This window comes from Astatotilapia calliptera, chromosome 17 (assembly GCF_900246225.1).
Source record: "Astatotilapia calliptera chromosome 17, fAstCal1.2, whole genome shotgun sequence".
Classification (NCBI taxonomy): domain Eukaryota; kingdom Metazoa; phylum Chordata; class Actinopteri; order Cichliformes; family Cichlidae; genus Astatotilapia; species Astatotilapia calliptera.
In genome coordinates, this window is record NC_039318.1 from 26,849,258 (window position 1) to 26,875,577 (window position 26,320).

The following is a 26,320-nucleotide window of genomic DNA, read 5'->3' on the forward strand; positions in this document are numbered from 1 at the left end:
GAGAATGAACATTCAGTTGTTTACCACAAGTCCTCTTTAAATGGCGAGTGGTGAAAAATATCAGTCATAATCAGCGCCTATGTTCTCCAAAGCACAAACTTTATGAACATCTGTTCCCTGAGTCAAGTGTACACACTGTCTACCAGATTATAGCTGGTGTTTAGTAAAAGGATACACTCCTGTTCTTCCTGCTTTAATATCTTTTCCTGACATTCACAGCCATGTTCTGTTTCTGCAACGATGAAGACGAGGTTCGTCTTGGGCAGCCTTTCGGCGTGATAGAGCCTGGAGAAGGGAAGACACACAAGAGACACAAAAGCAGTTGTTGACACGTGGGCTTGAGTCCAGGAAAGATATGATTTCATTCAAACATGCTCACAAGAGATACAAGGAAGTTGAATGTTTAACCAGAAAGCAGTGAAGTGAAGATGCAGTAATTGTCATCTCTTTTCCACAAAAGTAGTCAGCTATTGGTCTGCACACACAGTGGATCACTCAGTCAAGTTTGTCAACTATGCTCATAAGGACACACAAACCTGCCTTACCATGCCGCTGTCCTCCGAGAACTTTACTGAGACCCACATGTTGCTGGTGCTCAAATGATTTGCTCCGCTTTTTTATTTTATTTTATTTTTATAGTGGTCGTTAAAAAGAAACGTGTGTGCAGCTAAAGTGCAGGAATTCCACGCGGCACGCAGGCAGGCACTCCATTAGCCGGCAAGAGGGACCTTAAAACACCACACATGCCCGTGCACATGCACAAATCACACATGAAAATGCCAAGTGACTTGACTTCACTTTTATGGCATGCAAATGTTTTGAAAGGTTTTAGGCCCACATCAGGTATTTTACAGATATTATTCTCTGTCAGCGTCTACACAGCAAGTGCCTATTGTGTAGCGGGGACGGGTTTTTACGGTTTACCTTGAGCACTTCTCTGTGTCGATTACGCCTCTAAAAGACAGGCTGTCATTCTCAAAGTAGTATTGATATTCCTCCTTGATGCAGACCTCCTTCTCCACATCCGGTGCATCATCAGTAGCTGTAGAAGTACATTCAGGTATATTTTTGGTTAACACACAATTAAAACAACAGCTCTGATATATTTTCACCTATTATACCTACGCCAAACATTAGCATTCATTTAGTTGTGTTTTGAATTATTTTTATTTAGAGAGCACTTGTGTGAACCCAAAGCGCTTCACACAACGAAACAACGTCATAACGAGTAGATTGTAAATTTTAAGTAGTGTAACATTCATAGTTTGCCTGTGAGCTTTTGAAAGTTTCCAAGGATATCTGCTTATGAGCACAAGTTCTGGCACATTCCTCAATTGACACTTCTGTCAATCTGTTGATATTTTCGTTAACAGTGGGCATTTGTGTCGTTTTGAATCGACAGCATCATCTCCTTTCCCTTCATAAGGATTTTTCCAGCGTTTCATATGCTACAGGAAAAGATAGAGGAATCATTGGAGCATTTTTTCCTGAGTATTTAAAGGGAATTTTGCTATCCTCTGTAAAGCTGATTAAGCTACAGTTTCTTTTACCATTCCATTTGATTTTGTTTGTGTCTACATTTTGCTATGACACTGAGCTTTAAAGAAAACCTAACACAGACAATCATTCTCTGTAGGTTCAACATGAAGGGAGTGCTGTACAAATAGTACATTTATCCTTTGTTCATATGTGACAATTAAAGCAGCTTAAGAGATAAAGTTTATTGCCCTCCTCCCAGGAGAAACCAGCCATGTAAATAGTAATATTTAAATTTAGAGAAAAAAAAAGGAACATTTCTGGGCATTAACACCAGTTCTCGCATTTTCATGGGGATGACAGCATAAAACTAATTCCAAAGCTTTAATAAACTAAAACTTCTATTTTGCCAAAGTCATATGAAAAGAAGTGTCTTTAACAAAGAGAGAGGGAGGCCTGGTATTCTGTTTTTCCTAATACATACAAACCTAAGCCTGCTAAGTTCCTCTAAGGATGAGGTTGTAACTATTTGTAAAAATGACACTGACTTCAAAATAAACAGAACATCCATCATAATTAATTCTCCATAAGGAGGCAATCCAGGCTGTACAGATCTGCAGACATTTCTTAGAAACAATTCAACCCCCTTGTTCTCATGTGAAATTAATAGGAACCAACCTGCTTCCCCGAAGTTAGGTAATGTGATGCTGACCACTAGCTGTTGCATTACTGACCTAAGAGCAAAAAAGCAATCCCAGACACAAACAAATAGTTAAATTCATTAGATTTTATATACATTAAAACAAAAATCTATTTAAGTACTCATGCAAGCTAAAACCAAACTGCTAAACTAACTAAATTCTATCCAATTTTCATATTTTCATTACTGTGCAAACGTCTTGAGCCGTCACTCTTTTTTTATATTTTGCTAGGAAAATGGGAAATAGGAACACTGACTTCTTGAAATGTGAAAACGTAGGTGGAAATGTAAGTCAAAAATAGTGTTCGTATCATTCAAACCAGCTTGAAAGTTATTACTTGGTATGATCACCTTTAGGCAAGCTCTGATGATAAAAATCACTCGGACACACGTGGACCGAAGCAGGCTTATGGAAAGCAGACATTATAGTCGAGACTTTAGGACAACTGTCTTGTAATTTCTTTAAATAGTCTTAAAGATTAGTTCTTTAAGCTTCTTGGTAGACATGCGAAGCTCTTCTTTGGATGCCTTTTGTTTCATTCTCTGTTAAGATGATCCCAAACTACCTCAATAATACTAAGGTTCAGGCTCTGGGGAGGCCAATCTATGACTAATAGCGTTCCATTGTTTGCTTTTCTATACATTTCTTTACATTATGCTTTTATCGGGGCGACTGTGGCTCAGGGGGTTGGGAAGCGTATCTGTGTGCCTCCAGTGTGTGAATGCGAGAGTGAATGAATAGTGGCATTGTAAAGCGCTTTGGTTGCCTTGAAAAGTGCTATATAAATCCAATCCATTATCCAGTGTGTTTGGGATCATTGTTATGCTAAAGAATGAAGCCACTGCAATCAGGTCTGATTGGCAACCTCCTCCATATATTTTTAACCACATATATTGCTGATTTTAACCAGAAATGTCAAATTTTGATCCATAAGACCAGTTGCCACTGCCACAATATATTTCTTTCTCTTCCCTAAGATCGGCTTCTTGACAGCGACTCTTCCATAGATTGTTTTCCAGTCATACAGATTTCTTTTTCTTGAGTTAAGAGCCCTTTTAAGCTTGGATGATTCATAGGTGCTAAGTGGCTTAAAAAACAACAAACAAAACACTCATCTGAAAATGGTTGAGAAATTGGACTGAAAATGTAGCGAAAAAGCAGCCAATGTCCAAAGAACAAGGTTGAGAGACTTTCGCAAAGCCTGGACATCTAAAGCTAGAGAGTACTTTAAAAAGTAGTCTCGCTCCTTGACACAAAATATAAAGAAATGAGGTTTAGCTCAAGCAATTTGCATACTGTAGTTGAAAAGTCCTAATATTTGCTTTAAGGGCGTGAATATGGGTACATTTTGAGTGGCCTTAAAATAAATTTTTATTAAACATGTTGTAATGACATCAAGACAGTGACACAGCACATAAATCAAGAGATGATTTCCTGGAATGTAGACTGTCTAGGGAAAAAAAAAATCAGCTATTAAACAGATGCTATACGTCCATGTGGAGGAACAAATCCTGCTTTCCATGTATTTTGAGGTTAAGGACTTAAAATTCCTGCTTCTATAGAGAATATTTCAGCTAATAATGGAATGACACCATTTCAGACCATATTATTTAAAAAAAAAATTTAAAAATCAAACAAATAACAAAAAGAACTCACCAGGCAGCAGCAGTTGCCCACCATCCCAAATTTAATATATCTGCTATTGTGGGCTTAAAGGGAGAAAATGAGAAAAGAATATTAGATGAGCACCAAATAAAACCTACAATGAATAGTTTAGCATTCATTTTAAGCTGGTTGAGCCTGTCTGAATATCCTGTTTGTGTTTACAGTAGCTGTCTAGTTTTGCACAGCACAAAGACCGAAAGTTCCAGCCAGAGGTTTTATTTTCCTCCTTTGTGAGGAAATTAGAGCACAGTCCTCGTCAACAGATGTGAGGATAACTATGTAAACAAAGAACCAGTGAGAAAACAAAGTAGCACACAGTTTAAATAAAAGCCCCAACATGTTGCTTTGATTATAGTTAGCATGCGAGGGCCTTGTTTCGGTGAATCAGTGCTGTACTCTTTCCTTTTAGTTGACGGTGTCCTCAGTCATCAAGGAGGCTTTACTAACCGTGTTACACTGGCTGCTGACAGAGTCTTTGATCAGAAGATATCTGCGTCTTTCATCTCACCTTGGTCACTAGACCATGTACGAATATGTGGTAACAGCTGGGAAATGACAGTTTTGTTTGTATAGTAAATGATTTGAAATTTTTACAAATACAAATACCTCTATTAAGTTTCGGCTTATTGCCTCTTCCTATGAAGGAAACATTTTAACATCAAGGGAAAGCATCAGTGTTACTGTAAAATCGGCAGATAATTTACATCATTCCACTGGAAGTTGCACTTTTTGTAAGTGACAAAAAAAAGTGCCAGCTTGTACATTGCTTGATGTGTTAGCCAAGCAATCTTTTACTCTGAAACATCCACTTTAGCCATGCTTTCACCATTCCCTCTGCTTTCCCTACTGTCTGCACTATCCAGATGTATGGCTCCCTTTAGAGTGACGTGTGTATATGTGTATGTGTGCATACATGTCATCAAGCAGGTATGAGTACAAATTGCATCATATTTACTTGCGTCTATCCTTCTGTTCATGCAGGGAAATTAATTTGCGTATGGATATCAGAACGTGTAGGTGTGCAGTAATGCGTGGCTCAGTTTGTGTGATAGATTTTGCGTGTGTTTATAGTCTCTGGCTTATGTAACTTACCACGTAGACGGATCGCAACCCGGCAGATGTTTTGTCCTCTTTCTTGGGATCACAGAGCGACTGGTAGTTATACGTACTCTTATTGGTGTACAGAGACGAGTTGATCAAGCTTCTCATAATACAAGGGTCAATCTCACCGAAGAATTTCCCAATCTAGTTTTGCAGCAGGGATCAGGTATTCAGGGCACAGAATAATAATTATAATAAAAAAATAAATAAATAAGAACTTGCACAAAGAAATCATATAATTTACATGACTAATACATGAGTAGTAAACATGCCTCAAGGTCCACAAACTACCTACAGCCCGCAGATAAATGGTTGAACACAGCCAAAACTACTAAACTTTTAAAATTGATATTGTAGTTGGGATTGTTCATTTACAGAGAGCCTAAGCTTCTTGATAATTTGAATTTATCATTATACTTTTGCCTAACTATTTATTAGGTACACGTTGCTAGTACTGAACTGGACACTCTTTGCCTGCAAAACCACCTATTTTTTTGTAGAAGAGATACAAAGATGTGTGGGAACTGTTCCTCAGATATGTTTGTCCATACCGACATGACAGAAATATATACAGTGGGGCAAAAAAGTATTTAGTCAGCCACCGATTGTGCAAGTTCCCCCACTTAAAATGATGACAGAGGTCAGTAATTTGCACCAGAGGTACACTTCAACTGTGAGAGACAGAATGCGAAAAAAAAAAATCCATGGATCCACATGGTAGGATTTGTAAAGAATTTATTCGTAAATCAGGGTGGAAAATAAGTATTTGGTCACCTCAAACAAGGAAAATCTCTGGCTCTCACAGACCTGTAACGTCTTCTGTAAGAAGCTTTTCTGTCCCCCACTCGTTACCTGTATGAATGGCACCTGTTTGAACTCATCATCTGTATAAAAGACACCTGTCCACAGCCTCAAACAGTCAGACTCCAAACTCCGCCATGGCCAAGACCAAAGAGCTTTTGAAGGACACCAGGAAAAGTATTGTAGACCTGCACCAGACTGGGAAGAGTGAATCTACAATAGGCAAGCAGCTTGGTGTGAAAAAATCAACTGTGGGAGCAATCATCAGAAAATGGAAGACATACAAGACCACTGATAATCTCCCTCGATCTGGGGCTCCACGCAAGATCTCATCCCGTGGGGTCAAAATGATCATGAGAACGGTGAGCAAAGATCCCAGAACCACACGGGGGGAGCTGGTGAATGACCTGCAGAGAGCTGGGACCAAAGTAACAAAGGTCACCATCAGTAACACACTACAACGGCAGGGAATCAAATCCCGCAGTGCCAGACGTGTACCGCTGCTGAAGCCAGTGCATGTCCAGGCCCGTCTGAAGTTTGCCAGAGAGCACATGGATGATACGGCAGAGGATTGGGAGAATGTCATGTGGTCAGATGAAACCAAAGTAGAACTTTTTGGTATAAACTCAACTCGTCGTGTTTGGAGGAAGAAGAATACTGAGTTGCATCCCAAGAACACCATACCTACTGTGAAGCATGGGGGTGGAAACATCATGCTATGGGGCTGTTTTTCTGCCAAGGGGACAGGACGACTGATCCGTGTTAAGGACAGAATGAATGGGGCCATGTATCGTGAGATTTTGAGCCAAAACCTCCTTCCATCAGTGAGAACTTTGAAGATGAAACGAGGCTGGGTCTTCCAACATGACAATGATCCAAAACACACCGCCCGGGCAACAAAGGAGTGGCTCCGTAAGAAGCATTTGAAAGTCCTGGAGTGGCCTAGCCAGTCTCCAGACCTCAACCCCATAGAAAATCTGTGGCGGGAGTTGAAAGTCCGTGTTGCTCGGCGACAGCCCCAAAACATCACTGCTCTCGAGAAGATCTGCATGGAGGAATGGGCCAAAATACCAGCTACTGTGTGTGCAAACCTGGTAAAGACCTATAGTAAACGTTTGACCTCTGTTATTGCCAACAAAGGTTATGTTACAAAGTATTGAGTTGTATTTTTGTTATTGACCAAATACTTATTTTCCACCCTGATTTACGAATAAATTCTTTACAAATCCTACCATGTGGATTCATGGATTTTTTTTTCACATTCTGTCTCTCACAGTTGAAGTGTACCTCTGGTGCAAATTACTGACCTCTGTCATCATTTTAAGTGGGGGAACTTGCACAATCGGTGGCTGACTAAATACTTTTTTGCCCCACTGTAATTGCTGCAGATTTGTCGGCTACACATCCATGATGCCAATCCTCCATTTCACCACTGACGACAGTTACAGTATCTGGTGAATGTGGAAGACATTTGAGTCCACTAAAGAAACCATTATGAAAGATCCGAGCTGTGTGACATGGTGCGTTATCCTGTTGGAACCAGCAATCAAAAGATAATGTTATCAAGCCATCATGTAATTATGGCCAGCAACAATGCCAAGGTAGGCTATGGCATTGACATAATACTTAAGGGGGGGGCGTGATATGTGCCCACACTATTACACTACCAGCCGCCGCCTACAAGGCAGCATGCTTTCGTGTTGTTCATGCCAAATTCTGAACTGCTATCCAAATGGTTGCAGGAGAAATCAAGACTCATCTGAATAGGCAATGTCTTCTTCTGTCCAATTTTAGTGAGTCTATGTTAATTGTAGCCTCACTGTAGCCTCTTGTTCTCAGCTGACAGAAGCCTGATGTTTGCTTTGAACCTGGCCATCATGACCATGTCTACATACCTAAATGTGTTAAGTTAGTGCCATGCGATAGGCTGATTGAGCAGTTAAACAGGTGTACCTAATAAAGTGGTCAGTGATTGTAAATTTGCTGAAAAAAAAAAAACCCACACAAAGTAAAACACGTGCAACAAAAAGTCGTGAAACTGTAGACATGTGCAAAAAAAGTTCAGAGAATTTAAAGACAAACAGACAGCAAATCACTCTCAAACCAGGATGACTGACTTCGGTATAATCTGATTAACACAGTCCATCGGGCAGCCATAAATTTTTACTTGGGGGAAGTAGTTTGCCTCAGTATATCAGAGGTATCACATGACTGTGTGCATGGAAGTGTTTAAGTAACAGTGTTTCCAGGAGGGTGTGTGTACAGTAAGTAGTGCTCTGTGTGTTTGTACTTTATGAATGCAGTCAATCGCTCAGGTCACTGTTAACAAGCTGTCCTCCATATATTCATTCCTCTTTATCTTAACATTCGCAGAGTATATAAATCTTTTAATCTATAAAGGTAAAGTGAGCCTTCTTTTCTTTCCACGTGCAATAACGCAAATAATGAATTAACAGTCCCGGCACTGCTAGCTTGCAGACTCCCGGAGGGCGTTTTGGAGAGAGCAAAGGAATAAGCTGGGGAGAGAAGGACATAGTAAGAGGGAGAGAAAAGGGGAAGCTCACAGAGAGAGAAATATGATTGAGGGCACACTGCCTTTTATAAACAAGGTCACTGGGTTTTTAGTACTGCTGAGGCTACTGATTTATCCACCATACACCCAACTCTGATTAGGGAAGGAGTTGAGGTGGCATGAAAACATTTACTCAGATGACAACAGAGGCCCAGTGTCAGCCTTTAGAATAGGACAATAACATTTATTTTCTGTATTTGGGCTTTTTGAATTAGCTAATAATAGGAAGCCATGGGAAAACTTTATTAGGCTCCCTTGTTATGTTTTTTTTTTAGTAATAAAAAAGCAAATTTAGGCTTACTGAAGATTCACAAAAGATTTGTTGTGATATTCAAACATTTTATGGGCTTTGTATTAGAAAGCTGGCAAGTTAAAGACAAACTGCATTAGGTGAGTCCAGGAAAAGGTCAGTCTGTGTGTAAAATGACTGGTTGTTGAATTCAATTCAACTTTGAGCATGTAAGTCCTCTGGCAGTAAAAAAAGAATTTCTTTCAAGGTAAAGAAAAATGAAAGAAATATTGTTTTGACACAAAATATTTCAACTTAAATCCAGCTTACCTTGAACCTCCAATTTCATTTCATGAACAGAATTTGATCAGTTGTTACATTATCTATACACTCATGTGAAAAGTTATGTTTTTATAGGGTTCTATGTCCTGTGAAAAACTAAACACACCCTTACTGTTCCCAAGGTAGGTAGTAGCCAGGTACTGCTAATTAGATACAAAGTTGTGGCAGTTTCCAGATGAGGAGAATTGGGGTGTTAAGCTTTCGCAGGACTGCAGAGTTCTGGTCACATTAAATCAGGCACTCAGAATCACTATATTTTCAACTGCTGTGTGAATGGAAAAAAAAAAGAAAGAAAAAAAAGGACAAAATCCAGAGGCCCACCTCATTAAAATGGTCAATCTGATTGGTCATCACCAAGAAGCCTCCATCATCCAGAATATAACAGTTTAAATTCTGGAATTAAACAGATAATTAAACCAGCGCTGATTTTCATCCAAAACTAACAGCAAAACATTTTCTACATACCCGAACCTCTTACCTTATCGCCTATCGTACAGCCACACAGCTCATCCTTGCACTTGAAAACATAAAGGGGCAAAATGATGAAAACTGATAGGAACGACAAAATGTATCTAATTGCGCACATGCTGAATATGTCATCAAGATAGGATCTACTCACACTTTTTCTCTGTGAGGTGTTGGAGAAGATCTCTCTCCACATATCTATGTCCAAATGTACACCGACCACTGGGTTAAAACACAAAAGCCAGACATCCTAGATCATACCGGACCTCTGTGTCAACTTTCCACTCTGAACTCAGAAAATGGAACTTGGCTAAAGATCACAGACAACTAGACAACTTGATGTGTGGTTTGTGTATGTGTGTTTGTGTATCTATGGCAGAGGGAAGAAGAAATAGACAAACGTAGTGGCTATTAAATTAGAAGCAGCAAGTGTTGTTGGAGGAAAAGAAGTTCACATTATAGGGTGTGGATCTATAAATAAGATGCATCGCTTTAAGCGTAAGTGTGTTTATGTGTAGGCGGTTTAATAAAAGATGGAGCATGAGAAATGGGCCTTAAATATGTAAACACTCATTGGGTTGTGATTTGTATTTGTGCACGTGTGTTCTTACCAGCTGGTTTGAGTGTGGTATCGTCAATCTTGAGGTTTACTGCTTTACTCACTAGAACTGAACCCTCATATTGAGCTACAAGAAAAACCAAGGAAACGCTGCATTGAAAATGGTATGTGCACATTTTCATTTTATGGCTACTAACAATTTACTGGCTTTATCGTTAAAAGTTAGCAAACTAAACAAATTAACAATTCACAAAACTGTCAAAGGAGCTTGGAAAGAAAAGCGTCTGGACTTCTTTAAGTTGCTTGAAGACGTTTCACTTCTCATCCGAGAAGCTTCTTCATTTCTATGATCAAATGGTGGAGAGTCCCAGATTTAAGCCCTGTGGGAGTGTCCCCACAAGAGGGACATGGACCCCCTAATGATCCTCTACCTAATCACACGAGCTAAGGTGTGAAAACGGGTGTGGGTCACAATCAGCCAAGCTTTCGGGTGAACTGATTGTGAGACCTTGCCCCACCCCATCATGTGATTTCCTGAAGTCAAAAGGCCCGGGATGTGAGTGGGAGTTAAAGCGTCTGGGAAGGGATCTCAGAACTGGATTATAGATGGCAGACAGTTGTTGTCGTAAACCACCGCCTCTGTTCAAAGAGGGCCGTTCACAGTGGACATAGATGGCTTTGTTCACTCCTCTTTCAAACCATCTGTCTTCTCTGTCCATAATGTCAACATTGGTTTCCTCGAAAGAGTGACCTTTGTCCTTTAGATGGAGATGGACTGCCGAGTCTTGTCCCGTCGAGGTGGCTCTTCTATGTTGTACTTTCTCAGACGAGACGTGAAATGTCTTCAAGCAACTTAAAGAAGTCCAGACGCTTTTCTTTCCAAGCTCCTTGGACTATCATGACCTAGATGACAGAGAACCTTCACAGACAATTCACAAAATTGTTACTGCTGTCCCCTCACCCACTACACTCAACTTTCTTTTAAACTGTCCATTTGATGCTCCTTTAGTGACTCATTCATACAACTGTATGGTTTACTGTATAAAAACACTGTATACTACTGAAGCGCTTTTGACTTCAGAAAAAATAAGTTAGTTACTGAGTGTGACTCTAAGTTAGAATCACAATCTGAGCACAAGAGAACCAGATCTGATCACAATACATTGTAACCATTTAGTTCTGTGAAGGTGAAAGTCAAGACAAAGGTGAGAACTGAGGTAAAGGCTCAAGCCTTGTTGTGGGTTTATTTCCCACAAGCCCCCGATAGAGAGATTTAACAGCTAATTATTTAGAGCTCAGACAGTGTCTGCCTCTTTATAGCTTGACACTGATATGTTTGTGAACACTGAACTGTGTTGAACACCCTGGTGACTGCGTTGTAGCCAGTCATTCTTTAGCTTACTTTGCAGGTTGTACGGCATTGCACAAATATGTTACACAGTGACGTGGAGTAGTAACGGACGAGCTGGATCTTCAAAGAGGCTTTCTAGGTATTTTAGCCAAAGTTGTCTTTGGGAGAGAATAACTCTTAGGTGATGACACAACCGAGTAGCTGTTACTCACAAATATTTTCGAATACAGTTGGAGTGAAGATGTACAGATCGTTGTCCAAACTTCGCTTGTAGAAGCTTAAATCATACGTCTCCGCTTGTCCAGTCCAGTCCAGGCCATTACTGTAAAAATAAAGACGAGTGCATTCAAATATTACCAATCTAATACTACCACGACCACATTTTTGACTCTAATATCTATAGATCTAATTCTAACTGCAGTTCTTTGTTTATCACGCTCACATTTAATAACAGTAATAATAAAATGTATTTATAGAGCACCTTTCAAAAATCAAAAACAAGATAGGAAACAAATAGCAATAAAATATTTAAAGAAGAGATAAAGATGAAACAGTATTAGGGGAATGCTGGTAGCAGGAGAAGATTAAAAAGTGAGAAGAAAATTAAAAAAAAAACAGGTAAATTAAAAACAAATTTTAAACATTTGCTAAGAAGAGATGATAGCGATTATTTCTGTCTTATCCATGTTTAGCTGCAGGAAGTTCTGTGCCATCTAGCATTCAATATATTGGATATAAAATTAGTTAATTAACTTGATGACTGCCTTTAGTGTTAAAGAGATGTAAAGCTTTGTGTCATCTGCATAGCAGTGAAAACACTGTGCCTACAGATAACCTGTCCCAGGGGTAATATGCATAAAGAAATCAGAAGTGGTCCAAGGACAGAGCCTTGCGGTACCCCACAGACCAGAGTTGCCAATGACTTACGCTATCCGGATGATCTGATATCCTCGTGTTGGTGATGTTCCCAGACCATCATGAAAAAGTTGTTCTAGGTTCAACATTGCAAGTGACCAATCACATTGTTGTGACGTTATTCTTTTGCGCGCCAAGCCATTCGTGCATTTATGCAATTCCAATGTTGCAAGGACAATATCAATTCTGCTTACTGTTTATTAAAGGGTTACGGTTAGGGTTAGGGTCAGGGTCCGTTGATCGGCGGACAGAGGCGGTTTCTCGCAGCTTAAGTACAGTTTTTGGTTTTACGCCGGTTTTTCCCGAAGTCGCAAAAGTATGACGTCACAACATTCTGATTGGTCACTTGCAATGTTGATCCTGGAACAACATTTAGTATGATGATCTGGGAACAACACCAACACGAGGATATCAGATCGTGCTACCCTATCCTGTAAGTAAGAATAAAACTTCCTTAAAACTGAACCTGAAATGATTCAGTAAAATACAGGTTTTACCAGAATGGGAAGCAACCCATAAATCACTCATCACTCTGAAGGGTGCTAAATGAAAGCAAACAATTTTTCAGCAACAATCCTTGAGAAAAAAATAGATTGGACTCTCTCTCTCTCTCTCTAGTATACCTTTTGTCCTCTCTCTCTCTGTTCTGTTTCCCCTCATCCCCAACCGAAGAAGAGTTTTTTTCTTCCTACTGTCACCATCCGTTTGATTATTGGGATTTTCTAAAAGCTCTTTACAGTTTCATGATCTCCATTGTATCCTAAACAACAGACGGGATGTTGAGTTCTAGTCATGTGACTTATATAGTAAGATGCCACTTTTTTGACTCCACTATCGTTGATAGGAGCGATATAGGGATGGAGACAAAGTTCTACATTTATTTGTGAAGCTATTGCTCGACCTTTACTCAAGGTGTATGAACTAACTGGATATTGACTTTTCTGTGGGATCACTCTAGAAGTTTAGGTAGCTAGAGGAGGGGCAGAATACTGTAGCTGGACTTTCTCACAGAAAAGGACCAGTTAAGATGGCTGGAATGCTTCTATGTAGAGGTATTCTAGACATGTTTTGCTGGTAGGATCCCCAGGGAAACCCCAGAACTTGCTGGAGGAACTAAATATCCAATCTGGCCTGGGAAAGCCTTGGCAATCCCCAGGAGAAGCTGGGTCAAGCACCTAGGGACCAAAGTATAAGGTCCAATGGGCCACTTTCCTCAGCTTATACCACCATCACCCACTGACATACAGCAGTAAATGGATATACATTTATATCCAAACATACATAACAAATCTGACTTTATGCCATAACCACTAAAAATCAAGCACTACATTGGTAAGTTGGTGCTCTATAAGCAGACCACATCATAATACTTTATCAGATAATCCTAAACATACTACATATTTCTTCCCATGATCCTAAATCAACCCTGCCCTTGATCATCTAAGAAATACCTTGTGGGGTAGACTCGTGTGATCCCTCCTTCAGTCGCAACATATCTGGACATGACACCGTTTCTGACAAGCAGAGTAAAATAAAGCTGTAAAGCATACCGTTACAAAAACTGGAATGTGCTTTATCTTTGACATTAACTGAAATACTTGAACCACCTGTGTTCAATTTTTTCCACCTGGTCATTCTTTACCAAATACCGGTGCTTCACTTACATCGGATCGTTTTCTTTCCATATCTTGATTAGATCGGAGGTGATGCCAGCATCGAGGAGCAATCGGTTCACCAAATCCACATTGCCTAAACAGCAAAACAGAATTTTGAGCCTCAGTATTTTACCTTTGGAATAATATGCGAGTGAGTCGGTAGACTTCTGTTAGGCATCAGTCTTGTCTCATCTCAATAAGCTGATGTTGCACTTTAGAAAATTATGTGGAATAAAAACAAAAGAAAACTGTGGAGCATTAATAGAGAGTAACCACAAACTCTGCTGTGAGAAAAACAGAAATACTGTCAGAAACAAAAACATGCTTGGAAATATTTTAACATTTGCATCACATTTTATGTATCCAGAACCAAATCACTAACTGAGAGAAGGGAACAAGATTAAACTGAGATATTACCAAAATCACAAACACCTAAAAAGATCCAAATGGAAACAAAGCTGAAAAAATAAAGCTGAAGCAATGTCACAAATGAAAATTTTCAGAACAAATATTACTCTTTGAAGAAAAGAGTGTCTTAAAATCAGAAACAGATAAAAAGTATTAAAGCACTGTAGGAATGAAACACGCATTTTCATGCACACGCCTCCTTCTCTGGGGTAGGTGGTAGGGTAGCACAGGTGTTACCAAAAAAAAACATTTTGCGGTCTTCTGTGAAAAACCACATGACAAAGGTAACATATGATACAAGCTGCTCGTCCATTTCTTTTTTTGTTGCTATGCCCGCCTCTTTGAACCCACAGGCGACCCTCTTCAGTCCATTAACATCGAGGCTCGTCGGTGCACCCCCTCCACCTCCTCCAACCTTTATGACACACCACACACACATCAGAGAAAACAGCTGGTGTAACACTTTATTTCCCTCCTACTCCACCTTCCCTCTCTGTGCAGTGTTTTTCATTAGAGATTCTTTATTGGAGGCAGCCCAGGAATTCCTAATGTACTTCAACTTCTTCGCCACTGCAGTGGCTTAACCAAGTAAAGCGTGTAACGATGCTCAAACCCCCAACAGTCCACATGGGCCTCCTCTCTCTCTCCTTCTCTGCTCTCTATGGACTCCATTAAACTGGCAGCTAATAATGGTGAAAGTAATATTTCAATTGGGTGAAAAGTTTTATTGGATTGATCCTGTTGAGATGTTTGAAGTAAGTTATTAAATGCACACCATCAAATTATACCAAGGAACACAATATAGGAGCTTTTATAAATATCAGGGGACCTTTTGGTTTACTCAGCCCCCCCCCCCAAAAAAAGAGTGATCCATATCAATGAGCGCATGTAAGAAATGGCAAGGATGTTAATGCATTGGTCAGATGTTAGGGAAAAGGTCCACTGGTCCCTGATTTGTGTTTTATTGCTCCGCTCACGCTCTCGGCTTGACGTGTCCTGCTCTTTCTCACAAACACAGAGTAATTGGATGAGGTCGAGCGGCTATAGGTGGGGTGTGGAAGGCATATTGCTATCGAATACTGTGTGTGTGTGTGTGTGTGTCACATCTAAGCCGACGTGCCTCACACATGTGCAGTCAGGCGTGTGATGGTCAGACTTTTAGAGTTAGCATCAAATGGGTAACACGAACAGAGGGGTTCAACATTACAAAGCTTTGCCTAGTCAGGCACACCAAACCATCCAGCCAGACCTGTACTTCACTGGAAAGAGAGACTTCTGGGAGTATGTTTGGGTTGGCACTCTTCCAGTAAAAAAATAAAATTATTTTTTCATGTACACCTACTATAACAAACAGTGCTCACATCATAACCATAGGCACCAAGAACATGCAAAATGGACAAAAATTGTGGTAAATATTTCTTCATTTTTTGATACTTACACATGGGGTTGTTTGGAGTCTTCCTGTCAATGTAATCGTTAAACCTCTTGAGGAACTCTGTGTTGTTGGCGTCAGGCTTTAAGTCCTTGCAGTAATCTCTGTTGGCAATGGAACAATTCTCCAGTCATACTGAGTAAAAGTTATGTTAGAAGTAACTTTATAAAAAGTTGTCTGTGCCTTCTTACCTCGGTGCAATCAGTGTGTAGCCATATTCATCAAACTTGTCAGCCATGAGGCTTTCAGAAACTGCGATAAGTATAAAGTAATATGAGTTTTCCCCAATAAAGGTTCAAATTTAGGTTCAGAATAGACAAGTTAATAAGAGTCACTATATTGAGATTGAGATGAGATGTTCCATCTGAGCGAGACTGATACCTCAAAAAGGTGAAAAAATTATTATAACCTTCTTCCTTATTTCATATGTTTTGAATATTTTTCACGTTTACATGTTTCAGGTCATAATACAAATTTTAGACTAAAATAAATAACCAGAGAAATTACAAAATGCAGTTTTTAAATGATGACTTCCATTACGAAGGGGTAAAAGCTATCCAAATCTACCTGGCTATATGTGAAAAAGGAATTGCCCCTCTTATTAAACATGAATTAACTGTGATTGACTAAATTTACCAAAATTTAAAAAAAAGCATCTTGATGATCCTCACGAGTTTTGATAAAATATTATTTGAAATGAAGAGATTACGTGCAGCAAAACTAACACAGCATTTCAAGGGGTTCTAGGAGTGCTTTGCTGTTCACGACCTGCACAGGTTGCAGTAATGGAATGATGAATTCTGCTCTCTACCAGAAAATCATGAAGGAGGCATTTTTTCCCATGAAACTCAGGCACACTTGAGTCATGCAACACAGCAATGACCCAAAGCACACCAGCAAGTCCACCTCTGAATGACTAAAAAGAAATTAATTAATTAATTTAAAAAAATGAAGGTTTGGGAGTGGCCTAGTCAAAGTTCAGACTTGTAGCAGAAGCACTTCATTATAGTTCTCGTTGTCAAAGGTGGCACAACCAGTTATTAGGTTTAGGTGGCGGCTACTTTTTCCACTTTTTTTAGGTTTGCTTTTTTCCCTTAAAAACTGCATTTTGTATTTATTTATCAGGTTATCTTGTTTTAAATGTATTAAACGATCTAAAACCCTGTATGTCTTGGCAATGAGAGATAACAGGTCTCTTAAAAAAAGTCCCCACAATGAGAAGGTTGTGGGTATGTCAATGAAGACAGTCACAAGTTTGATCATCCGCAGTCTGTTTTCTCTTTGGTAGCTTTCCATTTTCCTTATTCCCCTGACTTTGTTTACATTTGGTATTTTAATTTATTTTAAGTTTGTAACTAAAAACTCCTTGGTTAGGTTTAAGGTAAATTTGTAATTTGTGTTGAAATATGTCCCTTCAAAACACTGCATGCTGAAACACGTTTAGACTTTCTTTAAATACGAGAAATTGCTGCGAAGCGTCACAATTGAGAAACTTATCTGATTATCGTCTATGTTGAGTCACAGCTCAGTTTCCAAGGAACATACTTTTTGCATCTGTCAGGACACCAGCAGCATCGACACAAACACACCATTTGGTGTTCTGGTAATGATAAGGGGCTGCGATAACTCGTACAGCTAGACTAACTGAGGCAAAAGTTGTGTTTACAGACCGCAAAGATTCAAATTTTGCACAAACAGGTGAAAATCAGGTATAAAGGCAAAAATAAAAATACACCAGAACAGACTTGGCCAGATGTGCCGTATAAAAGACCGCTAAGACTCGGAACCAGAAGGAGAGAGATGAAAGTAAAGGAAAAAATACTTGCCATTTTTCCCTGGAGTGGAAAAAATCCCAGCAGAGACAAAGTGAATGAACAAGCGAATCATCCCCCAGGGAGGTAAAGACGAGAGGGAAAAGAAAGGGGAAAGAAAAGACAGGGTAAAACCACAGGGGTCAAAGGTGACAATATTTTATTCACAGAACGAGTCCTGAATAGAAATATTGCATTTCGAACTAAAGGTTTTTAGCCCTTTGGATGCAAATGGAGACAGCGCTGATGGACAACACAAAGAGAGGCTTAAAATGCGGTTTCTAAAGTTAGGTTTGATATGTGTTTTTAGCGTTAGGATTAGCATTCTTCTGGCGATAGCATAAATCTGTGGAGTTAAAATACTTCTGTGATGCATTTGCATTAAAAATACGGTGCATTGAAATGAAGCGGGAAATATATGCCGCGGATCGTAACCTTAATGTTTAACCTTAACATTTTTCTCTGTTGATTATATGATGCAGCAGAATTTCTCACGGCGACACGGCTGCTGCTTGTCCTCTTTGGTAGTCATGGTTGGGGAATAGCTGCACCCATGTGGTTTTTCTTTTATATTCAGTCACTGCTTACTAATCCCACAAAGTATCCAGTAATGATGGATAGCAGAGAGATTTGGGAAATGAGGAATTAATTTACTTTTTGGGCTTTTAAATAAAAAATGTAATAAAAACCCTTGGCTTGTTTTGTGAGCTTCTTTAAAATGCTAAATTCATTCATAGTAACTCTGGATTTCAGCATAAATCGATCTCTCATACACAAACAAGAAATAAAAATCTGCACCGACTTAACAAATGCGTGATAAATAGATGAGGGAATTGGGAGATTATGGTTTGGACTTGAACTGTGTTTTTAAACTGACATTTACAGTGCTCTGACTCTCTGAAAAGGAATAAAGCAGACAAGCCAGGCTTCAGTTTCAGAGATTAACGATGTTCTGCTGAGACTTTTGGATTCGATGCCTGCAAACAAGACAAAACTGATGACAAAGCACACAGAAGGGCAGACAGAAGAGGCGAGGCTTAGTGTGTTCAGAAGTATCCTGTCTTTCATTAGGAGTTATTTAACAAGGTTGTAAAAATCAAAGTGAGTCAAAAAGGAGAAAAGTGAGGAAAACAAAGACTCACACTAACTCATGTTCGGGGTACAGACTCACAGCTTTCTCCTTTATGGTTTCACCTTTAAATAATGCAAACATCCTGTCCTCTGTTCTTCCTGCTACAGTAGGTTAGTGCCAAAACCACATCTGAGGGCCATTGGAACAGGTGGGGGGTTAAATACACACTTGCACACACAGACCCGCACACACTGTCTGCGCCGCACTGTGGGTCCGCATTGCATGCGAAGCACTGCTTCTCAGAGCAAATAGCAGCTTGATTCAGTGTCACAGAACTGTCATTATTAATCAGAAACCAGCATACGAAGGAAAACAGATCATTAGAACAAAATGCTTCCGTCTTTGTGAGTCCGCCGCATCAGACAGAGTGAACCAAAGGAAAAGACGTTACATCCAAAGTCTGCCGGTGATAAGAGAATACAAAGAATACAGGGGCTGTGAGGCAAAAAACAGGAGGAGAATACTTGCCCAAAAACGCTGCAGGGGTCCAACACACCAGGAATGGTCAAGAGTTGAAGAAGGCAGGAGAACGTAAGAAGGGAGGACAGTGAAAAGATGAGGAGAGGAAAGAGGGAATTGGGAAAAGAGAGCCGGAAAGGAAGTAAGCCAACAGGGTTTACACAATATTTTATTCAAAGGGAAATTGAATAAGAATATTGTTCTACGAAAGTGCCCAACAGTTTAAGTAATCAGTTTGTGGAAAGCACAAAGGGGCAGTTTAACAAACGTTATGATATGTGGCAAAAATCTGTTCATTCAGTCATCTTATAAAAGCTTCATTTGATTTGTCTTGAGGAACAAAATGGTTTTTACATTTACATTTAAAGTGGAGCTCTTATTGTCATTACCATATTTCTATTAGTTGACTCTATTGAAGAAGCTTTGCATGAATTACAACTGAAAGAATTCTTATTTATGGTCCTTTTACCTCACATTTAGACTTGGTGGAGCTCCTCAGTTAATCTATTCCCTTTCCTTCTCTGTAACTTAATCTGATTGGCTGCTGCTTAAAAAACAGAAGGTTTAAACAGCAGGTGGGTGGGGCTTCAATGCTCAGAGTTACAGTTGCAGTGCACCTGTGACCATTTTTAATATGACCATTCTCTTTTATAGATCCTGAGGCTTGTAGGGATTAACCTTCACACACTGACTTGATCATTAAACTGATCATGGGCAGGTTCTTCTTTCATGGATAAACACATTAAAAAAAAACTTTTTAAGAAAAAAAACAACAACACATTTTTAAGTGTGTGTGCACACTAATTTCAAACTGAATTTTCACACTAACAGCATCACACTTCAGCACAAAAGCAACTCTGCATTAATTTAATTTGTTCTATTCTGAACTATTGCAATCAAAAACTAATCACTGTAATGAAAAAGAAATCAACTGTTATAACTTTAAAACTTTCAGCCAATACCAAAATCTCAGATGTTACAAAAAGCCCTTCCAAGAGACATTTTCAAACTGTCCACATGTATGATTATTGAAAGGTGATGAAATATAACAGACTGCCAGAATCCAGCAGGCTTTGTGTCTTTCCTGAAATAAGAAGTGTGCTGTGGTGGCCTAGAAGTCTTAAAATGTGCTTTGACCAGTATGACTGTAAGGTTTATGTAATATATGCAAAATCAAAAGTAATATTGCATTTACAAGATCCACAAATGTCCACTGAATGCAGACTCTAACCAGGCATGGCTCCAACCTAGCTGCAATGAATATAGACACACAATAAAAATGTCCTTTGAGTAACACTATAAGTCAATGACATCTTTTACTAGTGGGAACAAACAGATCTTAAAAGGGACATGACGACAATGCCACACATATGGACGCTCTGATCTGGTGTATATCATCTCACGACTGAGCACAAATGTATAAATACCCTCTTGGTAACACACACGGGCAGGCTCACACACGCTGAGGTATTTGGCTTTAAATGAAGTGATGAGTACTATATGTGCCAAACGGGACACTTGAGCCTCTCGTCCCGCTTGTCTGGTGACAAAAACTTTGAACACCACCACAACTGAACATGGGTTTTGCAATAGATACACAAGTGACAAGTGCAGGAAAGGAGAGAGCATGTAAATGAATTATCTGTATATATATTATCTCTGTGTGAGCAAATATGGGGTGTGCTATAAGTGATGAATAGGAACTATAACAAGACACACAAGTGTTTTTTAGCCCTTACATGGAGAGCATTGATGTCACTGGAGAATATTAACAGTCATTTTCCACCCACTGCCATGTATTTACTGTCTGTATATATAAATGAGTGGAAAACCTTGAATTGCAAAAGAGACTGAACTGATTTAGTGTGGCACTTACATTTAGCCTGGGTGATTGTGTCGCCAATTGTTGCACGGATGTAATGCATGCTGTACTCGGGCAGGACTAGGGCCAGGCTGCGAGAGGACAAATGATAAAAACATGACATTTTGCTTTGGAAAAAAAATCCTCAGTCTTCCACCACAAATCTTTCAGCAAGGCTTGCAAAGTATTTTTAGCAGGAAGCATAATTTACCAGTTCACATGCAGTAAGCTGCGCAGACACTAGCCACTCTGGTTTTCCAAAAGTTTATTCCAAATTGTGTCTGGATATTGCCCTTACCACAGATCATTTTTAATGAGCACAAAACAGAATTATGACTATGTAAAGTACGAATGCAAAACATGCACGAGGTTTAAAAAGCCTACCATCTGCATGCACCAAATCTACCGTCGCCGAAATCATATTCAAAATATTTTGCGTACCTGTAGTCAGTCCCCTTCACCGGCGCAAAGGTGTACATCCTCTGACCTCGATCGATGTAACGCTTTAGGCAAGAATATTATGACTATATATATATATATATATATGTGTATAAGCTGACAAAATGACCAAATTATCATGATCACGCATCATCAAATAAAATTACCTTATCTGTTGATTTCAGCAGTGTAGATATAGTCGCACTTCCTGTTTCACCTTGAATCATTTGCTTTCTTATCTGTTGACCAAACATTACAAATAAATGATACTATAGTGACACGTCACTTATTAGGACTCATTTGATAGATGTCCAGGGGGCCAGATTGGAGTCTTTTTGGATCCAGGCCATATATTTGGCAACCTTGTATTACAGTTTATCTGATTTTGATGTGACCTCCTGCAATTATAGGAGTCAGAGAAATGTGTTTTTCAAACCTGCACTTTGATGTCATCCTCGATCTCTGCATCTAGGAAATCCAGTGTTACAGGTTCATGAAACTTGGCGGTCTGCGCAGAAATGCGAGCAATTAGTGTTGCGTACCAAAAATGTTGGCAGGGGGAAAAAAAGAAAAAAAAGAAAAAAGGAGAGACTAGTAATCATCTCTTACTGATGTATTTCCAAGAAACTATTTTGATATTTTGCAGTCTTATTATGAAATAATTTGCTGTAATCATCTGTAATCAATTTGTGCATACAACATTTACAAGAAAATGCATATCTCAATGCCGCCCGTGTTGCCTCGCTTCAACAAACACCATCCTGGAGCCATATGGCTGACTTGTGTATAATAAACAACTAAAGTCAGCCAAATAACGCAGTCAGTGTAGAAATCCAAGAAAACATCCCATTGGCAACAGAAATGACTATAGCAGACTGGTAAGCAAAGAAAAAAAAAAAAGAAACATCTCACATCTGATACACAGAAACACAACCTTTCTGCAAAGGTTCATCCTGCAACATGATTGCTAAAACTCAACATAAGTGATCCCACAGGCTGCAAAACCATAACAATAAGCCTGTTGATAATCAGGAATGCCATTTTTCATGACTGTTTGACTGGCGTTATGACCATCTAATGGTTTTTAACGTAAGAAGCAAATCTTTGGAGAAACAAATCAATTTTTCACAAGTTCTGCCTACCTGTGGGTTCAGATTAGGATGAAGCAACACGTATCCATTTGGATCGATGGCAAAGTAGTAGCCATTTGGACCAAACTAGAAGAAAAAAAGAACAGAGGAGCAAATGTCTGTGTGAAAGAGGACTGCAACTAATAATCAAATGTAATATCTACCCTATTAATACACAGGATCTGTGTGTCTTTATTTGTGTTGCCCTTACAGTGTACTGAGGAGTCAGTCTCCTGATATCATCCAGGGACACATCTATCGCCATAACCCCCAAGATAAGCTGGTTTTGAGGTTTCTAAGAGAAAGCCATAAGAAAGAACAGTTAAAAAAAAATCACTGCAAGAACTCCTACTTTATATCCTGCTGCTCTTTTTGGATGAGTCAAGTCCCTTTGTGCATTCTGAACAATTTCAAGGAAATGGGGTGCAACAGAAATCTGGACAGTTTAATTCCCAATAGTGTCACGTGTTGCAATGAGTCACTGACAAGGCATTTCCAGGCTTGTTTTCAGTCACAGTGGAGGTAAGCCCGAGTCCTTCGAGGTAGACATGTGACCTCATCTTGAAGCACTTAGCTACCGGATCATTTCTCACTCTGATCTGCAGTTTTGATCTCATTTTGATTTCTGTTTTACGACATGCTAGATTCTCTTCTTGTGGCGAGCTTCGGGGGACCACCGCATCAACAGAGGATGTAAGTTAGAGCCACAAGAGAGCAGAGGATAAAAGTAAAGGATGAGACTGTAATTGTATGTTTACTTTTTGGTCTGGTAAACTTTATGGAGTATCCAAAAACCACAGACTTAAATCCTCTCATGGGGTCAAAGTGTCAGGCATACAGTACATTTATTTTGTGAGTCAAATGCAACAAAGAAGGATGTAAAAGAACACAGAATGAATAAGTTAAGGCACAAAACAAAAGCAGGCGAGAATGATTTAAGTGATTTTTTAAAAATGGTAACATAGGAGTCCAACAGTGGTTCTGGATACCTTTGAGCCTATGCCGGTTTTGTTGAAGACAGGCAGCGTTCCAGTGATTACCAGGCCAAGCTCCTGCAAGGTTAAACAGGCACAGTTTAAACACAAGTCGCTCCCAGGTGTAAACAAAAGCAATCTCATAATTCTAATCTCAGGTTCACACCATGATATGCTTTACATACAGGAAATTTATTGGTGCTAGTGGTTAACACATAAGCCAAAGAAGTAAACAGGAAAAGCAGTCGGCATAAAAAATAAAATCTCTCAAATCAAACATGTGGAGGTACCCACTGTGGTGACCCCTTTTGATTAAAGGAGTAGGTCAAGGTAGACTTTAATCATGCTAAACGGCATGTCTCACCAATCTCACTGATGTTTGCTGTATGTCTGGGGGCATACCTTTACAACCACATTGACTGTTGTGTCAGGTGTTCAAATGAAACCCAGCTTATTTGATTTTAGATTAAGGTAATTTGGAATTGTATTTACACCTACACAAAAATCAGACACAATATGAGAGACAGAAACAGATGCTCTCAGAAGATTAATGCTTAGTGGTGTCTAACGCAGTCTTAGCATATGATATCAATGCCTTACTGCACGTCATTTTCTGTTTTTGTGCAATTTTGTAACTTGTATGTCAATTTTGTATGCATTTTATATGATCCCTTTTTTTATACTGCTTTAATGACTAGATGTCAGATAAAATCCAGGATGTCTCCAGTAATAAAAGACAGATATTTCCAGCGCTGACATGAGGTCAATACTGTTCCAAACACTGACAGTATCCAAACCAGTTGGCTGACTTTATCAGTATTCTTATCTGAATTTCAACTGGGAAGTAAATCTTAATGACTTAACGACCATGATCTTCTTTATTTTATTATATTTTCTTTTTTAGCAAATAATGTTTCGCAAACACTACTTCAGCAGAGTTCGGCTGAGTAGGATGACACCACCATGTTTAGTATAACTAAATAAAACGTACTTATCTGAAATTCTTCAGAAGACATAAAACAGATTTCTTCTAATTCCAGAGCTCTACACAAGCACAGAGTCTCTGCTTCCACACTCTTTCAATGTAATGCAATGCATTTTGGTTACAACACTTAACATACCAAAGCATCCAGGTAGACGTTAGTCCACTGAACCTGCTTGGCCTTTTGTTTAGCTTTAACCATAGGCCTGCCCAGAACATCCAGGTACTCCTGCCAAGAGGATGAAGGGAAGAATATTACTTTTGAACCTGCACACGAGGCATTCTACCACAAGAGGGCACAGCACACAAGTGGTTAAGTAAGTGAAGTGGGACTTTGACATGAAAGACGTGACTGAATGTGTATTTACCTGAGTATTTAGCCGAATGGCACCTATAGATGGGATCTCATAGTAATAACCTAAGGAAGAAAAATATTTTTTAAATTTTATAAACAAAAAACGAACACCCCCCCCCCAAGAAAAGAAAAACGTATTGATATTGAACAGCAAAAAAACATGTTAATAATCATCCTCACTCCAGATGCTGTGTAAACGCTAAAATTTACCACTTTATCATCTAGTCTCCACCTGGTCGCAATTACCTACAATTAGCCTCACTGACTAGTACTGGGTTGGACTTTTCCTTCATAACTGCCTTAAATGTTTGTGGCATGGGTTGAAGAAGGAACTGGAAAATGTTTTAAGGCAGACTGACATGATAGCATCGCACAGATGCTGCAGATTTGTCAGCTGCAAAACCATGATGTGACTCATCCATTCCACCTTCCCAGTCCCAAAAGTCCTTTTATTTGAATGATCTGTGGTGATTCCGGAGGCCATCTGAGCTCAATGTCGTGTTCAAGAAACCAGTTTGAGATTATATGAGCTGCTGGAAGCGCCCATCAGAAGATGGGTACACTGGTTACTAGTAATTGATATGATCAACATCAATATGCAGGTAAGTTATGACATTTAAACCATGATCAGCTGATACTAAGGGGCACAAAGTGTGCCAAGAAATGATCCCCCACACCATTAGCAGCTGATACAAGTTAAGGTGGATCCATGCTTATATGTTACTTAAATTCTGACTCTATCATTTGAATAGCAGCAGAAACTGAGACTGATAAAACTCGGCAGCGTTCAAGTCTTCTATTGTCATATTTTGTGAACTATCACATCAGTTCTGTGTTTTTAAACCACAGAACTGCTGCTCTCTGAATATTTTCTCTTTTTCAGATCGTTGTCTGTAAACTGCAGAGATGGCTGCCATAGGTGAGAAGTTTCTTCTGCTCTGTATTTGTATGCACACTTGTGTCGCTCTGCCTGCCTTCTTCCTGCGATCATCATCATGGAACCTTCAGTCACTCACATACCAGGCTGATCAGAAGGTTGGTAGTTAAATTCCTGGCTGCTCCATGCTGCATACCAAATATCCTTGGGCAAGAAAATAACCCAGAGTTGTTCTCCAGCTCATTCATCAGATTATGAATGTAGCGATTGGTAGATAGGTATGTCAAGTATGTTGATTTTCCTGCCATGTGATTTGCTGATTAGATATTTGTGTTAAACAGGTGTAGCTAATAAAGGGGGCAGTGAGAGTATGCATTTAAAACCTTGTTGTTACAATAAAAATATGTTATTTACAAAGGTGTTACAATGGTACCTATAGAATACATTTTATACTACAGAGGAAAATTCAGGTGAATGAAACAAACGTGTCACAAGCTCTCTAAACCTCCAACGGACCCTGTAATGTACCTTTATTGTTGCAGGCCATTGACTGTATCGGCGCCTTGTCGTAGTTGTGTTTACCTACTGAAAATGTAAAGACACGCACCTACGAGGAAAAGACGAAGCAA

General features: G+C 39.4%; 1 protein-coding gene across 6 annotated transcripts in view; it reads right to left on the minus strand.

Moving 5' to 3' along the window:
• cacna2d1a (calcium channel, voltage-dependent, alpha 2/delta subunit 1a) overlaps nucleotides 1-26,320 on the minus strand; it is a 114,047-nt gene that overhangs the window by 10,472 nt on the left and 77,255 nt on the right. For 3 of the 6 annotated variants that reach the window (XM_026146517.1, XM_026146520.1, XM_026146516.1), the window contains 26 exons: nucleotides 26,220-26,298; nucleotides 24,828-24,877; nucleotides 24,599-24,688; nucleotides 23,493-23,555; nucleotides 22,715-22,798; nucleotides 22,516-22,590; nucleotides 21,810-21,881; nucleotides 21,541-21,612; nucleotides 21,377-21,438; nucleotides 20,951-21,027; nucleotides 19,084-19,092; nucleotides 17,499-17,507; nucleotides 15,864-15,924; nucleotides 15,679-15,776; nucleotides 13,842-13,926; nucleotides 13,629-13,691; nucleotides 11,475-11,584; nucleotides 9,964-10,038; nucleotides 9,507-9,574; nucleotides 9,366-9,404; nucleotides 9,209-9,280; nucleotides 4,935-5,087; nucleotides 3,834-3,886; nucleotides 2,155-2,210; nucleotides 925-1,042; nucleotides 176-285 (listed from right to left, as the gene is read on the minus strand). In XM_026146517.1, coding sequence (XP_026002302.1) covers nucleotides 176-285; nucleotides 925-1,042; nucleotides 2,155-2,210; nucleotides 3,834-3,886; nucleotides 4,935-5,087; nucleotides 9,209-9,280; nucleotides 9,366-9,404; nucleotides 9,507-9,574; nucleotides 9,964-10,038; nucleotides 11,475-11,584; nucleotides 13,629-13,691; nucleotides 13,842-13,926; nucleotides 15,679-15,776; nucleotides 15,864-15,924; nucleotides 17,499-17,507; nucleotides 19,084-19,092; nucleotides 20,951-21,027; nucleotides 21,377-21,438; nucleotides 21,541-21,612; nucleotides 21,810-21,881; nucleotides 22,516-22,590; nucleotides 22,715-22,798; nucleotides 23,493-23,555; nucleotides 24,599-24,688; nucleotides 24,828-24,877; nucleotides 26,220-26,298 — 1,903 coding nt within the window. The remainder of the gene's footprint in view (nucleotides 1-175; nucleotides 286-924; nucleotides 1,043-2,154; nucleotides 2,211-3,833; nucleotides 3,887-4,934; nucleotides 5,088-9,208; nucleotides 9,281-9,365; nucleotides 9,405-9,506; nucleotides 9,575-9,963; nucleotides 10,039-11,474; nucleotides 11,585-13,628; nucleotides 13,692-13,841; nucleotides 13,927-15,678; nucleotides 15,777-15,863; nucleotides 15,925-17,498; nucleotides 17,508-19,083; nucleotides 19,093-20,950; nucleotides 21,028-21,376; nucleotides 21,439-21,540; nucleotides 21,613-21,809; nucleotides 21,882-22,515; nucleotides 22,591-22,714; nucleotides 22,799-23,492; nucleotides 23,556-24,598; nucleotides 24,689-24,827; nucleotides 24,878-26,219; nucleotides 26,299-26,320) is intronic. The other 3 variants (XM_026146521.1, XM_026146519.1, XM_026146518.1) reach the window with 2 other exon arrangements.